Here is an 18,521-nt window from a genome sequence, read left to right on the forward strand (position 1 = left end):
CCCCCCCCCCCCCGCATATCCTTTGTGATGGCGCCGCCCTTGGGAGCTGCGGTGAGCGTGGGCACCGCGAGCCCTTTGGCATCCATTTCTCTAGCATCAGATCTCCTTCCCCACCTCCCAGGAGAAACACGGTGAAGAGAACACGTTAACCTGATTGCGGGAGGAAACCCACTCTGTCAGTAAAAGCTTCACTTGACATTTTTAAAGCTCAGCAAGAGTGTTAAAAGTCCATTTTAGAAAGAAGAGAATGGGCATCTTTCTGGAAAGATGGCCTCTTAGCTGCTGGTCCCCTGTTTGACTGAAAGCTGTCTTGCGCCGTCAGAAGCCATTAATGTACGATTGAAGCCTTGATTTCTTTCTGTAAATATTGGTTTGACTTGGGGAGGCCCTGCAGACCCCTCCTCACTGAGCTCTGGCCGGCCCCAAGACCTCCGACGCCGTCTGCCAACATCAGGCTGGCATAACCGGGGCACAAACCCTCAGCCAGCCCCTGGCTCCTGTCCCCGCTCTGCCACCTCCCGCGGCCTTTGGCAAATTACTGATCCTGCCTGTCCTGGTTTCCTCAGCAGTGAGCTGGGGTTCAGCACCGCACCCACCCTGCAAGTTTCCTGTGGGGATCGAATGAGTTAACATGAATGCAATGAGCAGAATAGCCCCTGGCACATAATACCTGGTCGGTGAATGTCAGCTGTCATCACCGCCACACCATCGGTGTCCTCAGTGTTACGAGGATGAGATTGAAGTGCCATGTGTGTGCTGTGGGTTGAATCCAAAGGTCACAGGCCCCTCCTGAAATCATAGCTGTCACTGACGCCAGCTTCTAAATGACATCCTGTCTCCAACACTTGGCCACCTGCCTCTTCTAGAATCTTCCAGAGACCAGGAGCTCATTGCTGCCTGAAACAGGTATCCCATTTCTAGACACCTCTGTTAAGAGACCCTCCCTATATGTAACTGCCTTAAATTCAAGCAGTTGAGCCAATCCACCCACTGGTCCATGAACAAATCTGTAGTATTCCAAGGTGACCACATGGCAGGCATCCTGAGCCACCAGCACAAAACCCAGCTCATTCGAGGGTTCTGGACGCTGGCTGGAACAGCTGTCATCTACCTAGACAAGCAAGGAGAGCCCAAAGAGAGGGAAAGAAAAGGAAAATCTCCCACTCAACAGAGCCTGCAAATCAGCATCTGAAACCACATGAAGAAAAGTAATGGTTAGAAAAGATACACAATCTGCATACCGTACAGTGAGACCACCCCAAGCCCTCATCCCACATAATGCCCCGAACCTGGCCACCTGGCTTATATCCTCCAAGCATTTCTTCTCCAGAAGACCGACCAACCCAAGAAAAAAGACCCACAGGTACAATCTATGGGCAGTACTCCAGTGACGACCAGGACCCTATTCGACCACCTCTAGGAATCCCTCCCCATACACACACACACACACACACACACACACACACACACACACAGTTCGTGAGTGCATCTGTGGTGGTTTTAAAACACAGCCACAGATTCTTTGGTACTCCTCCCTTCCTAAGGTGGAGTCTACTTCTCATCCCCTTAAGTAGGAGCTGTACTCAGTGACTCTCTTCTAACAAATAGAACTTGACAGAAATCACAGGGTGTGATGTCCAAGATTAGGACCTATAAGGCATTACCGCTTCCTCCTGTAAACCAAGAACGGGGTGCCCTGGGACCAGGAAGCTCCTACAGAAAGGAGGAACAAGGGGATACCCAGGAGGACGGTAATGGGACAGATCTGGAGAATAGCCGCACAGCAAGGAGGATGGACCCAGTCTAGAAAGAAGGCATGTCATAGGAAAAAATGAAATGGGACCAATGACTCGGTTACTGGATACAGGTGACTTCACTGGGGTTGTTTCAATGACAGTGAGGAGTTGGCGGGACTATTTGGTGAAAGCTACGTTGAAAACAAAGCAAAGCAAATTCTAATTTCATGAAGAAAGATTGTACCCAAAAATCATATTAATCATAGTATGCTGTGTGTGGATATTTACAGCGTCATAATAATGTAAATGTCAAGTCCGACGATGTGTTAGGTGCTGTGTTTGGACATCTCATGCCTTTCCAGCCCCGGCCCCCTTTCTCGTCTCCCAGTTTTGAGGATGAGGCAGCAAATTCTTCCTTTCTCTCAGTGATGTTTAGTAGATTTTTGTGGAGACCTGCATATCTTTTATTAGATGTATTTCTAGGTATTTACAGGTATATTTTTATGATGTGGTAATGGTATCGATTTTAAAGTGCTTTTTCTAATTGTTACTACATGCAGACATATGAGTATACTACATGAGACCATGCTGTTTGTTCTTCGGGGATGTGTACGAAGCCAAAAATATAGTTGTGAGGTGTTAACACCATCACCAGGATAGCCATTGCTTCTGGAAACAGAAGAAAGGCATGGAATTAGACCAAAACAAAGACATTTTCAGTAATCTTTTATCCTATGTAAGTTTTGAAGGATATATGATGAAATGTTGGCATTTGTTAAATTCAGGGAGAAAGAAATCATCCATGCCACTATTTTTTAAAAAGGGGGGTGTGCCTGGGGGGCACAGTCAGGTGAGTGTCCAACTCTTGGTTTCACCTTGGGTCGTGGTCTCAGAGTCTGCTTGAGATTCTCTCCCTCAGCCCCTCCCGCTCATGTTCTCTGTCTCTCAAATTGATAAATAAATCTTAAAAAAAAAAAAAAAGAATCTTTGCCTAACCCAGGGTCTCAAAGATTTTCTTCTGTTTTCTTCTAGAAGTTTTTGGGTTTTGCTCTTAACAGACATCATTATTGCAGAATGAGCCCCATTCTCCATGGAGGATGGAACGAACACATGGTGGGTGACCAACCCTTGTGGCCTCAGTTTCCCCTGGAGCCCTGCAGACAAGGAAGATGGCACCTCCTCCTACTGTGCCTTCCCTACCCCCTTTCCAAGGGGCCTTGCCTGTGGTAGGGACCCTGCTCCCGCACCCAGTCATCCTTACCACCCCAACACCGGTGTGGGCAGAGGTCGCAAAAGTTACTGTTCAGCACGCACAGTGTTTAAAAAACAAAAAGTTCATCAGTGCCAACAATGAAAAATCAGGAAAACCACATCAAAATCTGACTGGCCAGCTCTTCTCAAGAAGCCTGTGAACATCACAGGGGACTAAGTTGCAGCACCCCCTTTGGACTAGCGGGCTGTCCAGGTCACCCCACACCTGCCCCTCTGACTGTCTCCCAGACCCTGAGGCCTGGGTCAGCTGCCTGAGCTCACTCCTTCCCACAGCTGCCCTCTTTGATGCTACCTGTAAGGCCCCATCTACAGCTTTTCCATCCTCTTCCCTTTTCAGCAGCTCACCTGGCCTCCTGACAGCCTTGCTGGGCCAGGATCAGAGTCCACACGCTGCAAGGAAGAAACTGCCCAAGGGCATACAGCTGCTAAGAGGCCCGCTGGCTTTGAGGCTCTCCCTCCGCTTTCAGACTCATTTCACTGGTTCCCATCGCCCTGGGCACTGGGACTGTGTTTAAGCGTCGGTGATGCAAGTTGCTAAGGGCGCAGGTGTGTTACTAGGCTGCGGTGCGCACCTGTCAGAGGTTCTGGGCACATGACGGGGGCTGGGGTCTGTGTCACCTGCGCTGGCATCTGCAGGGAGTAGCAGGAGCTCAGGCTTCTAAGATGAGGGGTTTGGTTGATTAAATGTTTGATGAATGAACTAATAAATGGATGAGCTGTCATCTGAGTAGCCCACATGTTTAACCATTAATCAAAATAGATTTTAACTGCAGAAATATTTCAGCTGAAGCATATAAAGGAAGAGGAGGAAGGGCGAGCCTACAACGTGCCAGAACGCACACCAGGCCCCACCACCGGGTCTCATCTCGTTGCTGAACATTTCAGAGAGGACTTTGCATGCAAAGCATAGACAGTAATATTTGTACAGCTCTCTGGGGTAAAAAGGAGAGGATTTAAAGGTGTCTATATGGGACAAAATTCATTACATTTTCTCTGCGATATGTAATTACGATGTTAAAAATAAAATGCTAGTATAAGAACTAGGAAGATTAGTAGGGGAAGAAAGGGATAAAGAAAGGGGGGGGTAATCAGAAGGGGGAATGAAGCATGAGAGACTATGGACTCTGGGAAACAAACTGAGGGCTTCAGAGGGGAGGGGGTTGGGGAATGGGATAGGCCGGTGATGGGTAGTAAGGAGGGCACGTATTGCATGGGGCACTGGTGTTATATGCAACTTAAATCAACGAACTTTACATCGGAAACCAGGGATGTACTGTATGGTGACTAACATAATATAATAAAAAAACATTAAAATTTAAAAAAAAGAAAAAAAATGCTAGTATTAGACGAGACACTGAATTTATATAAAACTTCCAATATGATTTTTAAAAAAAAATCTAATGAAAACCATGAGCTTTCTTTTGTGACTTTAACTTTTTATTTGACGATTTATGCTTGAAACTGTTACATACAATTCCTGATCAAGGTGTTTTTAATTAACAATGTCTTTAAATTCTACATAGTTCACCTTGATGAGAAACTTTGCAAAGTAGTGATAATGTCCTTTACAACATTAATTTAAAAATTATAATACAGATCGTATTTAAAGACTCTAATTGCAATTTCTCTTCTTCCATTGACAAACTAAGTATTGGAGTTTCTAGTAATACCGTGGATAGACTTTTAACTCAATCCAACATTTTTAGATCTAGTGCTAATGTGGAACACTAATTTGGACACTTTCTGAATCTTGTTAGAGCAGTCAACCTGCAGCTAGCTTGGGGTAAGGGGTGGCAGGGTGCACCAGCAGACTGCTATGACTATCTGACCTTTGCTGGACAATAATTTTTGCCTCGAAGTATTTAAGTATTCGTGTCTTGAGAGTCCAGAAAGACTGAGACTGTTGGATTGTTTTGTGAAGACAGAGATTTGGGTCTGCCATCTAGAGTTACACCAATAAAAACATCACCTGGCCCTCCCCATATTAACTACCCCCAAACTTTCCCTTGCTCCAAAGTCTCCAGGTGGCTGCACTTGGGCTGCAAATTCTCCTTGGGTGCACAGAGCACCAGTTCCTCCAGTGAGCCATTGGGCCCTTGTCCACAGTGGACAGTGGCACCATCTGCAGCTCTGTCGAAGATGTCCGAGGGGTCCAGCTTCTCCCTGGTCACATGCCCATCCCAGGCTTGACCTGGCTGTCCCAAATGCTGAGGGCTTCCAAGACCGCAGGGACCCCAATAACCCAGGTGGAATGCTCTGGCCTGCCAATGCACAACACTAGTTCTCCAAGATGCCCAAAGGTATGCCATGAATTTAAAAAAAAAAAAATGTTCCCTTGTGTAAGTCAGTGACACGAAGCACAAATACTACCCCCTTGGGGCACCTGGGTGGCTCAGTTGGTTAAGCATCTGCCTTCAGCTCAGGTCATGATCCAGGGTCCTGGGATCGAGCCCCGAGTGAGGCTCCCTGCTCAAGGTGGAGCCTGTTTCTCCCTCTTCTCCCCACTTGTGCTCTCTCTCGCTATCTCTGTTGCTATCTCTGTCTCTTTCTCAAATAAATAAATAAAATCTTTAAAAAAAACCCAAAACCCCAAAAAACAAAAAAACAAATACTACCCCCTCTATAGCAATGAATGTTCGCAGAGAACCAGACTGACCATCTATGAAATAAACCATAAGAAAGCTCTAAACCTCTAAACGTCTTAACCTGCAGTTCACAGACCCCCTAGCAATGGGCCCAAGGATAGACTTTAGGGCTCCATGAACTTGGATGGGAAAAACTGACATCCTAATTCTCAACAAGCTCTAACTGAAATTTGATTTTTATTCTATTCGGAACATAAGCCATAAGCCACAGCAAGTACCTGTACCTGGGGCTTTAGTCCAATAGAAATCACAGATATTTTCATATCTCATTACACTTGTTGTAGACATCTCAAAATATTATTTTCATGCACCACTGCTTTGAAAGCACAGTCGGTGACAGCCCTGCCACTTGGTCTTATTATTTAATGAGTTAATAAAGAAGCATATATACTACTATATCACAAATCTGTTTTCTCTTAGGTTTTGATGACAGAACATCAAAATAATTGGTTTTCTTTTTAACACTACATATTTTATTTTATGCACTTTGTCATTATTTTGAGGGGCCCATAGGCTTCACCACTCTGCCACAGAAGTCCCTGGCGCACAGAAGGTTAAGAATGCTAACTGTCTAAGGTCACCAGCTCCCAGTGATTTGGGAAGCAATGGGGAGGCAGGGGAGGATGGGGGGGGAGGGATCTGGGCAGTGAAAGGATGAGAGGCAGTTCTCCCACTTCTGTCCTGGCCCTGGGGGATACGATACGTAGCATTTCCCACTCTACTTTGGCATATTTCTAAGGAACACGTATTAACACTGAAAAATTTCAGATCTCTGGAAAACAGTTTGGAAAATATGGATTTAGGGAATGACTTAGCCTGAGAAGATTTGAACTGCCTGGTGTTGTTTAAAAATGTTTTCGTATTAAGACTTTTTGGAGCAAAATAAAAAGATCAGGTGATGCCTTCTTAGTCTACAAATGGTAGCTCACGCGGGAGGTAGCAGGCTGAACGTACCAGCCACCTAGAAACTTCCCTATTCTTTGCTCATGGTCCAGGACTTGTTAATATGAATAGGTTAGGATTCCACGCTGGGCTGAGGGTCTGTCGGCCAGGAGGGGGATTACTGGGGAGACCACTGGGCTCCTGCCCAGGCACCACTCTGCTGGGTTATAGGGGGACCGGCACATATGGAGTATATCCTGCTGGGAGCAGGCTATATACTCCACCATGGTTGAAGAAACTAACTGGGGGGCACTTGGGGGCCTCAGTTGGTTTAAGCATCGGACTCTTGATTTCTGCTCAGGTCATGATCTCAGGGTTGTGGGATAGAGCCCTGTGTCAGGATCCACACTCAGCGGGGAGTATGCTTGGGATTCTCTCTCCCTGTCCCTCTGCCCCTCCCTCTCATTTTCTCCCTCTAAATAAATAAATAAATGAATCTTTTTAAAAAATAAATTCATTAATTGAAAAAAAAAGAAACTAATTGGTAGAAAACACTTCTCGTCTTGCTTGTGGCATTGAATTTGGGGCTGAGGACCCACGCGTTCTAGACTGCACAAAGATTCAGGGACTGGTGAACTGTTTAAGCTCATGTTACCCATCAGGGGCAGGGCAAATCCAAGCGGTGGCCTGCCGAGAGGCCCTCATTGCTTCCCCAAGCCGGTGCCGTGGGAATTAGGACAGCTCAGGAACTGGCAACGACCTCAGCCACACTAGACGCCTCCCAAAGGAGTAGCTGTTCCATGAAAGCACTGGGCAAACTAGTGCCGAACGGTCTTAGCGGATCCGTGTTCCATAGCTGAAGAAACGAGCGGTTTATGTAATGGATCTGGCTTTTCCTTTTCTATTTTTCCCAGTCACGCTTGGAGAGAGAGAGTGGAGGATTTGCCAAGCAGTGTTAGGGCACAAGCCCCACGTTCACACACTTGCCCACCATTGGTCTGTAACGCTCTATAAAACGTTCTGTACGCAGGCCTCACCGCTGAGCTGAGCGCCGAGCTCTCCTGCCGCCCCTCCGTGCGGGAGACTTAGCCAAGAAACTCTGCCTGGCTGATTAGCACGGACTCTGCTGCCAGGACCCTCAGAATCCTGGAAACTGCTCCCCTCGCAGGCAGCACAAGCCCACGCTCTGCTGGAGGAAGAGCGGGGGCCTCGCAGTGTGCCGGCTCCTAGCGGAGCCCTTACCCACATTGTGTGGCAGCGCGGAGCTGCTCGGCTCTCAAGCTACTGCGCAGACGCAGCTTGGCCACCCGTTCTCTAAAGAGGACCGCCACTGTTACTCCTGAGTGTGAGTGCGGAGTGGCAACTAGGAGGCTTTGGCGTGCATGTGCTCTATGTGCTGTGATGTTTTCTGAATATAAACTTGAATTTTGTAGGTGTTGCTACGCATCAGGGAGGCTTTTTTTGGGTAACAGCTTTATGAAGACATAATTCACATACCATACAATTCACCCATTTAAAGTGTATAATTCAATAGATTTGGGTGGTGTCACATTCAGAGTCGGGCCACTATCACACAACCTATTGTGGAACATGTTCAGAAGCTCCCAGAAGAAACCCCTTACCCCTTAGTCTTGCCCCGCCAAACCTTCCCTCTGCCTGCCCTCAGCAACCACCAGGCTCCTGTCTGCAGATTTGCCCATCATAGCCGCTTCACCTAAATGGAATCATACACAGGTGGTCTTTCGGGACTGGCTTCTGTCAGGTAGCGGGTTCTCAAGGTCGTTCAGTGTTGGGGCAGCAGTACTTCATCCCTTTTTATTCCCCAAACATATTCCACTGTCTGGATACACATTTGGTTTATGGGCTCATGGGCCGATGGACACTTAGGCTGTTTCTGCTTGTGGCTACCAGGAGTAACGCTATGAACACCCACGTGGCCCTCTTCCTGTGGACACGTGTTTTCGCTCGGCTTGGCCGTACACCTAGGGTTGGTACTGCTGGGTGAATCGTAACTTTTTGAGGAACTGTCCGATTGTTTTCCAGAGTGGCTGCACCATTTTAGATTGCCATCAGCAACATATAAGGCTTCTAATTTCTCTGAGTGAAGAAAGGGTTCAGGTATAGGCAGGGAAAGATAAGGGGCCTTTGACTAGGCTCTGAAAGAGTGAACAAGAGATAAGGGAATAGACCAGACCACCTGGCCTCGGATGTTAGGGAGTATTTTTCTTTGGCGGTTACAGTGTAATCACAGAAAATGATCAAACCTCAAAGAAGTCAGTCATTAAGGGTGTTATCACTTGTCCTTGCTCAGACCAATCTGAATCTCAAGGCCACAAGCTCCCTGTCAAGTTTTCAATGAAAGACTGGCCTAAAAGCCCTCAGTGGCAACCCACTCGGGACCCCTCTCACTCTAGAGAGCTTTCGCTTTCCTTTCTGTTCTCACCTTAATAAACTTTCACTTCACCCTTTTGTGTCCGTGAGATTCATTCTTCGACTCAGTGAGACGGGAACCCTCCAAGCCTGTTACAAGCCTGCAACATCCCCACATCCTCATCACCACTTGCTATTGTCCACCTTTTGCATTACAGCGGCTGCAAGTAGCATTTCACATGGTTTTGACTTGCATTTTCCTCAAGACTCGTGATGCAGAGCGTCTTTTCATGTGCTTTTTGACCATTTGTGTATCTTCTTTAGAGAAATGTCTATTCAGATCCTTCACCCACTTTAAAATTGGGTTATTTGCCTTTTTGTTATTGAAAAGCTTGATGTTTTAATGACTATTCAACTGCACTTTAAAACTTAGCCCCAAAAGGAATTGGTTGGACTCCTGCAATTTTGCATCTCTCCCCAGGAAACAGAACACAACTCTGGGAAAGTTCCAGTCCCTAAAGTTGTGGTTCTTGATATTTTTTTGGCTCATAGATATCCTTGAGAAGCTGGTGGACACTCTCCGACAGAAAAATGGACATATGCAAATTTATCTACGTTGCATTTAATATCAGGGAGTTCCTGGACCTTCCACCGTTCAAGCATTGCCTTGATAAGGCTCTTTCTTTTCATAAGAAGAGTATCTACTTACTTCTGATTGTATCATCCAATCATTTGAACCTGGCCTTAATGGGCAACATAAAATGCCCCAATTCTCGGTTCCCACAGAGGGAAAAAGAGTGAACCGGTCATCAGATTATCGAAATCACACTGTGCAGAAATAGCTTTTATAGAAGATTGCTTTCAAGGCCTGCAGTCCATCATTTCTCTCAATTTTCCCCTGTGGTCAGGCCAGACCACAAGAGCTTTACCCATCACATCTGGGACCGCCGTGGAACTGGTCTGACCGCACTTCAGCCTTTGCCGTCAGCCCACACCGAGGCACGCTCACTGTAAGGAAGCCGAGGGTTCTCACTCTTATCAGTTAGGGAAGTGCTGTAGGCCCTGTCCTCGTGCTCAGACGCCCAGCCGCATGCTCATACACACTCAGAGAAGAGGTGCTTCTCTTGAACCCATGGTCCGTTTTGATCTTGTGGGCAGCATCGAGCTTTTAAGTAATGTTTCCTTCTCTGCTTTTGCCCTTAAGAAGCTCGAGGGAAAGCTGCTGCCTGCCCCGAGCGACTGAACCGGGTGTTAGTTTGTGAAGGGACATTTATGGCCTTCGTTTTCCCTTTGCCCTGATTCCACTCCGTATTTCTTTTTAATACATTTTGTATCCTATCTCAAACTGTTTCTAGAACGAGCCAACAAATCTCTTCCTAACCCTGCCTTTCTGCACATGACTGCCATTCACGACAACTGTTAATGACAGAACTTCTTTTACATTTATTTTTCTCATATGTAACTTTGTTTCCAGACTCAGGGCTGTTTTGCAAACAGATTACCATCACTGTAGTTTACTAGGTGGTGTATGTCTGTGGATGAGAGGGAAGGTAGAGTTTTTTTAAGTTGAGTAGACATAATAGCAACTGTATTTTTGGGGCGCTTGGGTGGCACAGTCGGTTAAGCATCTGCCTTTGGCTCAGGTCATGATCCTAGGGTCCTGGGATGGAGCCCCCCGTTGGGCTCCCTGCTCAGCGGGAGGCCTGCTTCTCCCCCTCCCTCCGCACCCCCCACTCATGCTCGCACTCTCTCTCAAATAAACAAAACCTTAAAAAAAAACGTGTATTTCTTTGTCTGTTCAACAAGATATTTTCATAGTGCTTACTAGACCAGGCAGTATTCTATGTACTTTACAAATACTCACGTTCACAAAAACCTTCTGAAGGAGGTCTGATTTTGATGTCCCGTTTTACAGAACAGAAAGCTGAGGTATGGAGAGGTTAATTAACTTGCCCAGGGTCACACAGCCAGTAAGTGGTAGGTAGAGCTAGTATTAGGAACTGCGTCGCCTGCCTGCAGAATCCACGCTCTCTACCCCTAGGCTCAGCTAAAGAGTGGGGGCTTTGGGATCCTGGGCAAGCCATTTAAATGCTCCCGGTTGCTTTGGAACAGTGATACCCCCTGCCTTGCAGGCTTATTAAGATCAAAGGAGGCTCCGTGGAAAGGCAGCATCCCATTCACAGGGCGCACTCAACTTTGTCCTCTTCAGCTAAAAACTGCCTAGAAATCCAGACCAAACTTCACTGGGAATGCTGGCCAAGAGGAATGAGGCAATCACCCAACACGCCATCATCTGTAAACCCCGAAAGAAGATGAGCGCACCCTTACCTTTCCGTCTCATGTGCGTATCCCGATCACAGAGATTCTGTAAAATGTGTGTTAAGAAACTAGCTCAGATGTAGTTGGACACATTTTCATATTTCGCATATCTTTTTGAAAAATGAAGTTGGGAGATTAAATTACAATCATTCTGACAAATTTAGATTGTTTATCTCAACAATGGGGTGGAAGTTGAAGTACATCGTACCTCACGATTCCTTAAGTATCTCCAGCGACTAAAGTCTGTTCTTGCTCCTCCTAGTTGGCATGTGCCGTGGAAATTTGGGGTTGGAGCCTACATATTTTAGGTGGAAGCTTGGGACAGTCTGAAGCTCAAAAATCCCCGCATACCGATCCAGATGGGTACAATATTTTTGGAGTCTGCAAAGCCCTCTCGGAAATGTATTTTCAATAAATCCCCTCAACCCCACGAGAGGTATCATCCCCATTTTACAGTAAGTGCAATGAAGCCCAGAATGGCAGCGATTTTCATCTACTGAGTGGTCACTTAGGATCTACGAAGTGTGAGAGAGCACCCTGGATGCAGGTGGGACCTCGGCCCTGCTTTTAGGAGTTTTTGGGAGAGACAGAAAGTAGACAGCATGGTGTGGTCAGTGCCTCGAGAGGGGCACACACCGGGCGCCGTAAGAAATGAGAAGCTCTCCTAGTCTGGTCAGGGGCTGCGGGAAGGCTTTCCGAGCACGACAATAGGGGCACGTGAAAGTGTGGGAAGAGGAGGCTGACCAATGGACAGCACGTGCATAGGCACGAAGGGACAACGTGGTGCATCTGAGGAAGGACACGTATCCGTTGGTTCAAACCATCCGAGCACTTGCACAGCTGCCAGGCTTGTGCTGGGTCATGAGGACCCCACCACGAACCAGGCGGGCAACGTCCTTGCCCTCAAGGAGCTTATGGGCAATAACAGACAATAAAAACGTAAATCAAGGGGCCCCTGGGTGGCTCAGTCAGTTAAGCGTCTGACTCTTGATCTCAGCTCAGGTCTCAATCTCAGGGTTGAGTTCACAGCCCGTGTTGGGCTCCACAGTGGGTACGGAGCCTACTTAAAACAAAACAAAACAAAACAAAACAAAACAAAACAAAACAGACGAACAAAAAACTTAAATCAAGTAACAGAATGATTTCAGAGCGGGGAGTAGTATAGAGGGAATAACTCAAGGCAGTGAGCTGGGGAGACCAGCCGGTCAGAGGTCTCCTCAAGGGGAGACATTAGGGTGCACACCTGACGGCAAGAAACCCCAATCGTGGGTGAGGTGAGAGAGAGGGATTCCAGGCAAACAGCAAGGACAAGGACCCTAACAGGTTGACGCCGGCTGCACTAGAAACAGAAAGGAGGCCAGCGTGGCTGGAGCCCCGTGGAGGAACGAAGATGCAGTGGGCGACGCAGGCAAGCCCCGTTACCGATGGCTCTGAAGGCTCTGGTGAGCAACTCCCAGTTCCTCTGGGTGCAGTAAGAAGCCTCTGAAGGGGATCAAGGGAGGGAGCGGTGACACTTCCACTTACTGGGATCACGAGCAGAAGGGGTGCCAGGCAGGAGGCTACCGCCAGCACCTAGGTGAGGGACTGGTTAGTCTGGATCAGGGTGGTGGCCCTGGAGGAGAGAAAGGGCTGCCTCTGAGACAGATTCTGGAAGCAGAATTGACAGGACCTCCCGACGGCCTGGCCATGGAGGTGTGGGATCTAGCTCCTCCACCGATCCACTTCCTGGGACCCTCCTATGCTGGCATCCTTCGGCGTCCCCAGCCCTGCATTCTGCTCTGCTCTCCCTACACACTCTCCGCGGGAGAGCTTATCAGGTGGATCTTATCAGCTCTGCATGGTTTCAAACGCCTCTGCACATTGAGATCTTGCCTCCCCTTAAACATCTCAGCAACGCAGGGGCCGAGCATTTCCATCTGACATTTCACAGGCACCCCACGCCTAAAACCAGCCCCCGTCCCCTCCCTCCACTTCTCTCTTATACTTGTGTTCGGAGCAAGAGCGGGCTTCCCGTCAAAGCTCTTTGGCCCCTGTACACGCTAGCAGCCCAACTGGCTGGTCAGCAGCAACGCCAGGACATCGGCCTGGATCTGGATCAGTTTGGCTCTGAAATCCACGCTTCTACATACTTCTGTAGTTACTTTATCTTCAACTTGTATCATAAAATCTTTATTTTAATTAGTCTATAGCTATTTGCATTTAAGTCATTAAGAGAAAATATCACTTTATAATAAATATTAATGTGAGGAAAAAAAAAAGGCTAGCAAAGTGGTTTATTCTTACAAGTTATTGCTGGAAAAAGTTCTTCAAACAAGCCAGGGCAGTGAAAATGCCTTAGAGAAGTATCGGGTGTTGTTCAGATTTCTTCACGCAGCGTCAGGATGTCTCATCTTCGCATTTTCCTGTACGTTCGCGTTGTGAAGAGCCACTACCTCCAGGTGACAGTAACTCTTCAGGGTCTATTTTCATTTCCAAGTTTGTCATTTTTTTAAAGAGGCTACTTTAGGGTCGTGAACTGTTTCACTGTCTTTTCACTCTCTCTTTTAAGTTCCTCAATATGGGCATCCAGGCGCTCTAGAATATGGTGAGACCGCAGCTCCTCCTCTTCCAAAAATCTGGTGGCTATTGAGCCCAGAGGAGACACAGGCAAGGGACACTGGAGGAGAAACAAATTTCGGCATACATAAGCCGAAGAGCATACTTTTCACATACATTTTCATGCTATTTTCTAACCAGAATTATTAAAAGGTGACTTCTAAAAAACTTTTCCTCTGAAGAGATATTTGTTTTTATCCTAATGATAAGACTGGTAAAGAAAAAAAAAGAAGCCGTTGCGTAAAAATTAACACAGACCTCTTCCTTTTTGACCCAAATTGTATAAATGTAAAGTGTCACATAAATACATTAGTTATAGGTCTGAAGAATATCTGTTTAGACTTTGTATAAAGTATACATATAGCCTTTAATACCCCCAGAAGAGTGTATACTTAATGTCTGTTACTGCAAATTCACTTTTAAAATCTGAATATGTTACTTCGATTTTAAAGCACAGCAAATCTACTGATAACATATCAGATACCAAGTGAAATCAGTACTTTCCCTCCTCCAAAACCTCAGTCCATAATCCCTCATCTGAAACTCCTGGGGCCATGGTATTTCAGAATCCAGGCCTCAAAAAGGTAACATAAGACATGTGCCACACACAGTCCCTCCTCACACACAGTAGTTATTTCTAGAGTCCTTAAACACGGAGTTAATGCATAAAGCATCGCTGCTCCTTGGAGAAATACACACACACACACACACACACACACACACAATCATCCTAAAACAACTCATCCCGGTAGAGTCCCTTTTCTTTATTTTACAAAAGAGAAAACGAGGTTCAGAAGTGTGCAGTGACTTGCCCGAGGCCGTTCCCACTAATGCGTGCCAGAGCTGGGATTCCAACCCCGTTCGCCAGGCCCCAGAGCCCATGCTCCTGATGCTACACTGGGCTACGCCCACCTCCTCCCCCGTCTGGTCACCTGTGTGACAGCTGGACAGAAGGGCAGAGTGCCACCTCGGCCAACCTCAGCTGGCAATGTGCAAGTCTGGGGATTCAAGTTTTTCACAGCTCTGCACGTGACCACAAATAACTGTAGGAGTCCCTCAAGTATTGACAGGGGTTACAAATAGTTTAGCAAGGAGGCAATTCACAAAGACAGAATCCGCGACCCATGATTCATGAGGTTCAACTGTATTACCTTACTGGAGTCTGAGGTAACGTCCCATAATCAAACATACTGATATTTCTGAAGTAAAATGCTAAGTAGCATTAAATAAAGCCTACACATACTATCACATCAGTTCAGTTCAGGTTAGGTTTTAGTGCCAAATAAGTTTCGCTGTCAAATATAGGAAGAAAGTTTTCAGGACGTTTTTGGATTTCAGAATTACACATAAGTGAAGTGGAGACTTGTTTTACGACTGAGAAGAGAACCTTTACATGGACTTGGTGGTACATTCACAAGCCACAATGAACTGTCACAGGTGTGGGACCACTAACTGGTGATGGCAATGAACGGGCAGAGGCGAGTGCTTAAGTCCGCCCAGCAGCTGCAGGAACACGGGGCCAGCACAGCGTCGCCTTGCGTGGTACTGAGTCCTTGTTCAGGATGCGTCAGATGCACTTCCTTCCTCTGCCTCCATCCACCTCCACCCACCCCCTCTCTCCCTTTCCCACAGCTCCTTCCTTCCTTCTTCACTGTCTAGACCTCAGGACTATCTTGGCATCCAGAGATATTTCTTGAACCAACCATTCCAATACAAAATTAACCTTCTCTGAAAAAGGCAGGAAAGGAATTTCCAATGAGGGTTAAAAACAAAGGCATGGCTCTTAACTTTCAGAACTAAGATGTGTTTTGAAAAGTAATCATGGCTGAATGTGTCTTCACAAAAAGATCATAAGACAGAAAAACATGAGAATAATACAGAGTACTTAAACTAGAGAACTAGTAAGCAAACCAACACACCCCACCACCCTCCGTTATCCTTCGAATAAAAAATAAAACCAAACTAAATAGGCTGAATAAGCTAATAAGATCAGAAAGTTTCCATACCGAAGACATAAACTCTTCTTGGTCATTTATACTCTCAGAGACAGTGTCAGAATAATTGGCTTCGTTTGTATCTAGCACTGAAGGCAGAGAGCTAGTTTTGCACAGAAAGTTAGAAGGCAGAGAGACGGAACTGCAAGGGGTGATCTGAGAACTCAGGGGGCTGAGGACCCTGGACATGGGCTCTGTACTATCCAATGCTTGTCGTCTCGGAGAATGAAGAACTGTTTTGTAGTGCTCAGTCTTTATCCCATCATGTCTGTACGGGCCATGGGTAGGCCTGCATAGCAGATCAGAAAACAAAACAAATATAAATTGTAGTGACTTTTCTCTTTTAACACAAAACTGTTACAGGAAGTTAAAATAAAGGAACTTAAAAATAAAGGAACAGGCTAACCGGTTAAGGCTGTAATTTATAAAGTGGGCAGCCCACTCAGACCTCTTGTTCCTTCCATCCGGTAAGGCCCCATATCCACTTCCCACTGCCAGGGCCTAGCGCTCTCACATGAACGACATAGCAAGGAGGACGAGCTGCCAGAGTATTCTAGTGTGTTCGGTGCTGGGACAGAGGGAAGTACTGTGCACATGAGATCTGGTGTCGAGGTGGCAGTGGAGGTGAGGTGTCAGCAAAGGCTTTGGTAGGCAGATAGGAAAACACACAAGCCATATAATAAAAGCTGAAGCCAGATGGGTTTGCATGGAATGCTGAGTTCTTCTGGTAACAGCTTATAATTAATTGACCAAAAATACAAAGGAAGCTTTCTTTACATAAAAAAGCCAATTTCTACTTCTTATGGTACCAGTGGGGCGTGGTGGGAGGCAGCATGGAAAGGTTTGGAGGAGGAAGGACATTGTTTGTACACAGGTCCAGAGTATGAAGCTAAAACCTGAATGAAAGTGCTTTATACCCCCCGCCATTTTGTAACCTCATAGTAGCTTCACTTGTATACACCGTACTTCAGAGTCAAACATAGAGCTGTGTGAGGAAGATGTAATTTCTGTAAGTCTGAAATTATTCTCAAAGAAATGAGAATTATAATGGTACACATTTTAAGTAAACTGTGAAGAAATTTTACTTGAACTCTGGATTCTTGAACTCAGGTGCTCTGCTGTGTATCGGTTTAAAGATCTTGTCATGGTTTTTTTTGCACATCTGAGTAGAAATCTCCAGCTTAGATTTAGTATGCATCAAATCTTTCTGTAGTTGTTGATTTTCAGACACTAATTTATTTAATGTCTCAATATACTTCTCCTGGAGGTCTGCTAGTGAAATCTCTTTTGCCTAATAAAAAAGAATACTAGAGTTACTTAATTTGTTTAAGAATACTTGTGATCTGTGATATCGCTGGTGGGAAATTACATTTTTTTTTTAGTTGTAACTAGTTCATCTATGGCTTTGCCTTGGAAAAAGTAACTATTTGTGGTTGGCCCCCTCCCCTATGAGAAAACAAGTGTTGTTTCTTACAGTGAGTGGGGGTGGAAAATGAGGAGCCACGATGGGCTTCCCTGATGTGCCAAGGAAGATCTGAGGGGCCAGAGGAAGGCTGGAACTCAGAGGACACAAGAGAGAATCAAAAACAGAAAAAGGAAGAAAACAGCAGCCATGGGTTCCTCCAGAGTATCTATGGAAGAAAACTGAGAGACCTAGTTCAAAGAAAGACATTGGAACAGAAGGTTCTGAAAAGGAATTCCAGCTGGCAGGGACAACTTTTAAATAAGTACTTTCTGGTCTTAAGGACTTTTACATAACGGCGGCACCTGTTCTGGTACGTGAAATCAATTTGAAATACACAGTAAAACAGCATTCAGGTATAAGGTAGGAATTCCTACTCTGATCTGGTCTGGGTTCTGTGATCATGAATTTTACTTTTCAATTCTAGGTGTTTCCTGGTAATACTACCTGAAAAAACAGTAGTCTGGACCTTTTTCTTTTCTAATGACAAAATATTTCATTAGCATTCTGAAAAATTATGGTAATTTTCTTTGGAATTTAATATGATGTTTGGTCTTTTCTGTAAAGAATTTTCTGAAAATAAGCTGGTCAAAGTGGTTTTTAACAAACAGAATTAAAACATAAACTTTAATATGTAGCCTTCGACTATCTGTGTACCAGTAGTGACAATGTTACAAAATTTTTCAGTAACTTGTCAACTATATAAAGTATATAAACTACTGTTGATTATTTTTATAATAATTTTTTTTATTATATTATGTTAGTCACCATACAGTACATCCCCGGTTTCCGATGTAAGGCTCGATGATTCATTAGTTGCGTATAACACCCAGTGCACCATGCAATACGTGCCCTCCTTACTACCCATCACCGGCCTATCCCATTCACCCACCCCCTCCCCTCTGAAGCCCTCAGTTTGTTTCTCATAGTCCATACTCTCTCATGCTTCATTCCCCCTCCTGATTACCCCCCCTTTCTGTATCCCTTTCTTCTCCCACCAATCTTCCTAGTTCTTATGTTCCATAGATGAGAGAAACCATATGATAATTGTCTTTCTCTGCTTGACTTATTTCACTACTGTTCATTTTTTAAAGGTGGCAAATAATTTTAACAGAGCTACTGCTTTCATTATTAAGATAATTAGATAATTTCATTAAAATAGTTATTTAATCCAAACATTCATTTGTAAAAGTAATTCCACCTTCCTAGGTGGTAAAATGCAAAAAGGAACTTTCTAAAAATTATT

General features: G+C 45.6%; 1 protein-coding gene across 10 annotated transcripts in view; it reads right to left on the bottom strand.

Moving 5' to 3' along the window:
- Positions 1 to 13,480: 13,480 nt before the first annotated feature.
- Positions 13,481 to 18,521, bottom strand: part of CEP63 (centrosomal protein 63) — a 57,352-nt gene continuing 52,311 nt past the window's right edge. For 6 of the 10 annotated variants that reach the window (XM_008708384.2, XM_040636789.1, XM_040636788.1 and 3 more), the window contains 3 exons: positions 16,899 to 17,104; positions 15,826 to 16,102; positions 13,481 to 13,880 (listed from right to left, as the gene is read on the bottom strand). In XM_008708384.2, coding sequence (XP_008706606.1) covers positions 13,722 to 13,880; positions 15,826 to 16,102; positions 16,899 to 17,104 — 642 coding nt within the window. In that variant the 3' untranslated portion in view covers positions 13,481 to 13,721. Of the gene's footprint in view, positions 13,881 to 15,825; positions 16,103 to 16,898; positions 17,105 to 18,521 lie in introns of those variants that run through there. The other 4 variants (XM_040636792.1, XM_040636794.1, XM_040636790.1 and 1 more) reach the window with 3 other exon arrangements.

Source organism: Ursus maritimus, unplaced genomic scaffold, assembly GCF_017311325.1.
Source record: "Ursus maritimus isolate PB19 unplaced genomic scaffold, ASM1731132v1 scaffold_20, whole genome shotgun sequence".
Lineage (NCBI taxonomy): Eukaryota > Metazoa > Chordata > Mammalia > Carnivora > Ursidae > Ursus > Ursus maritimus.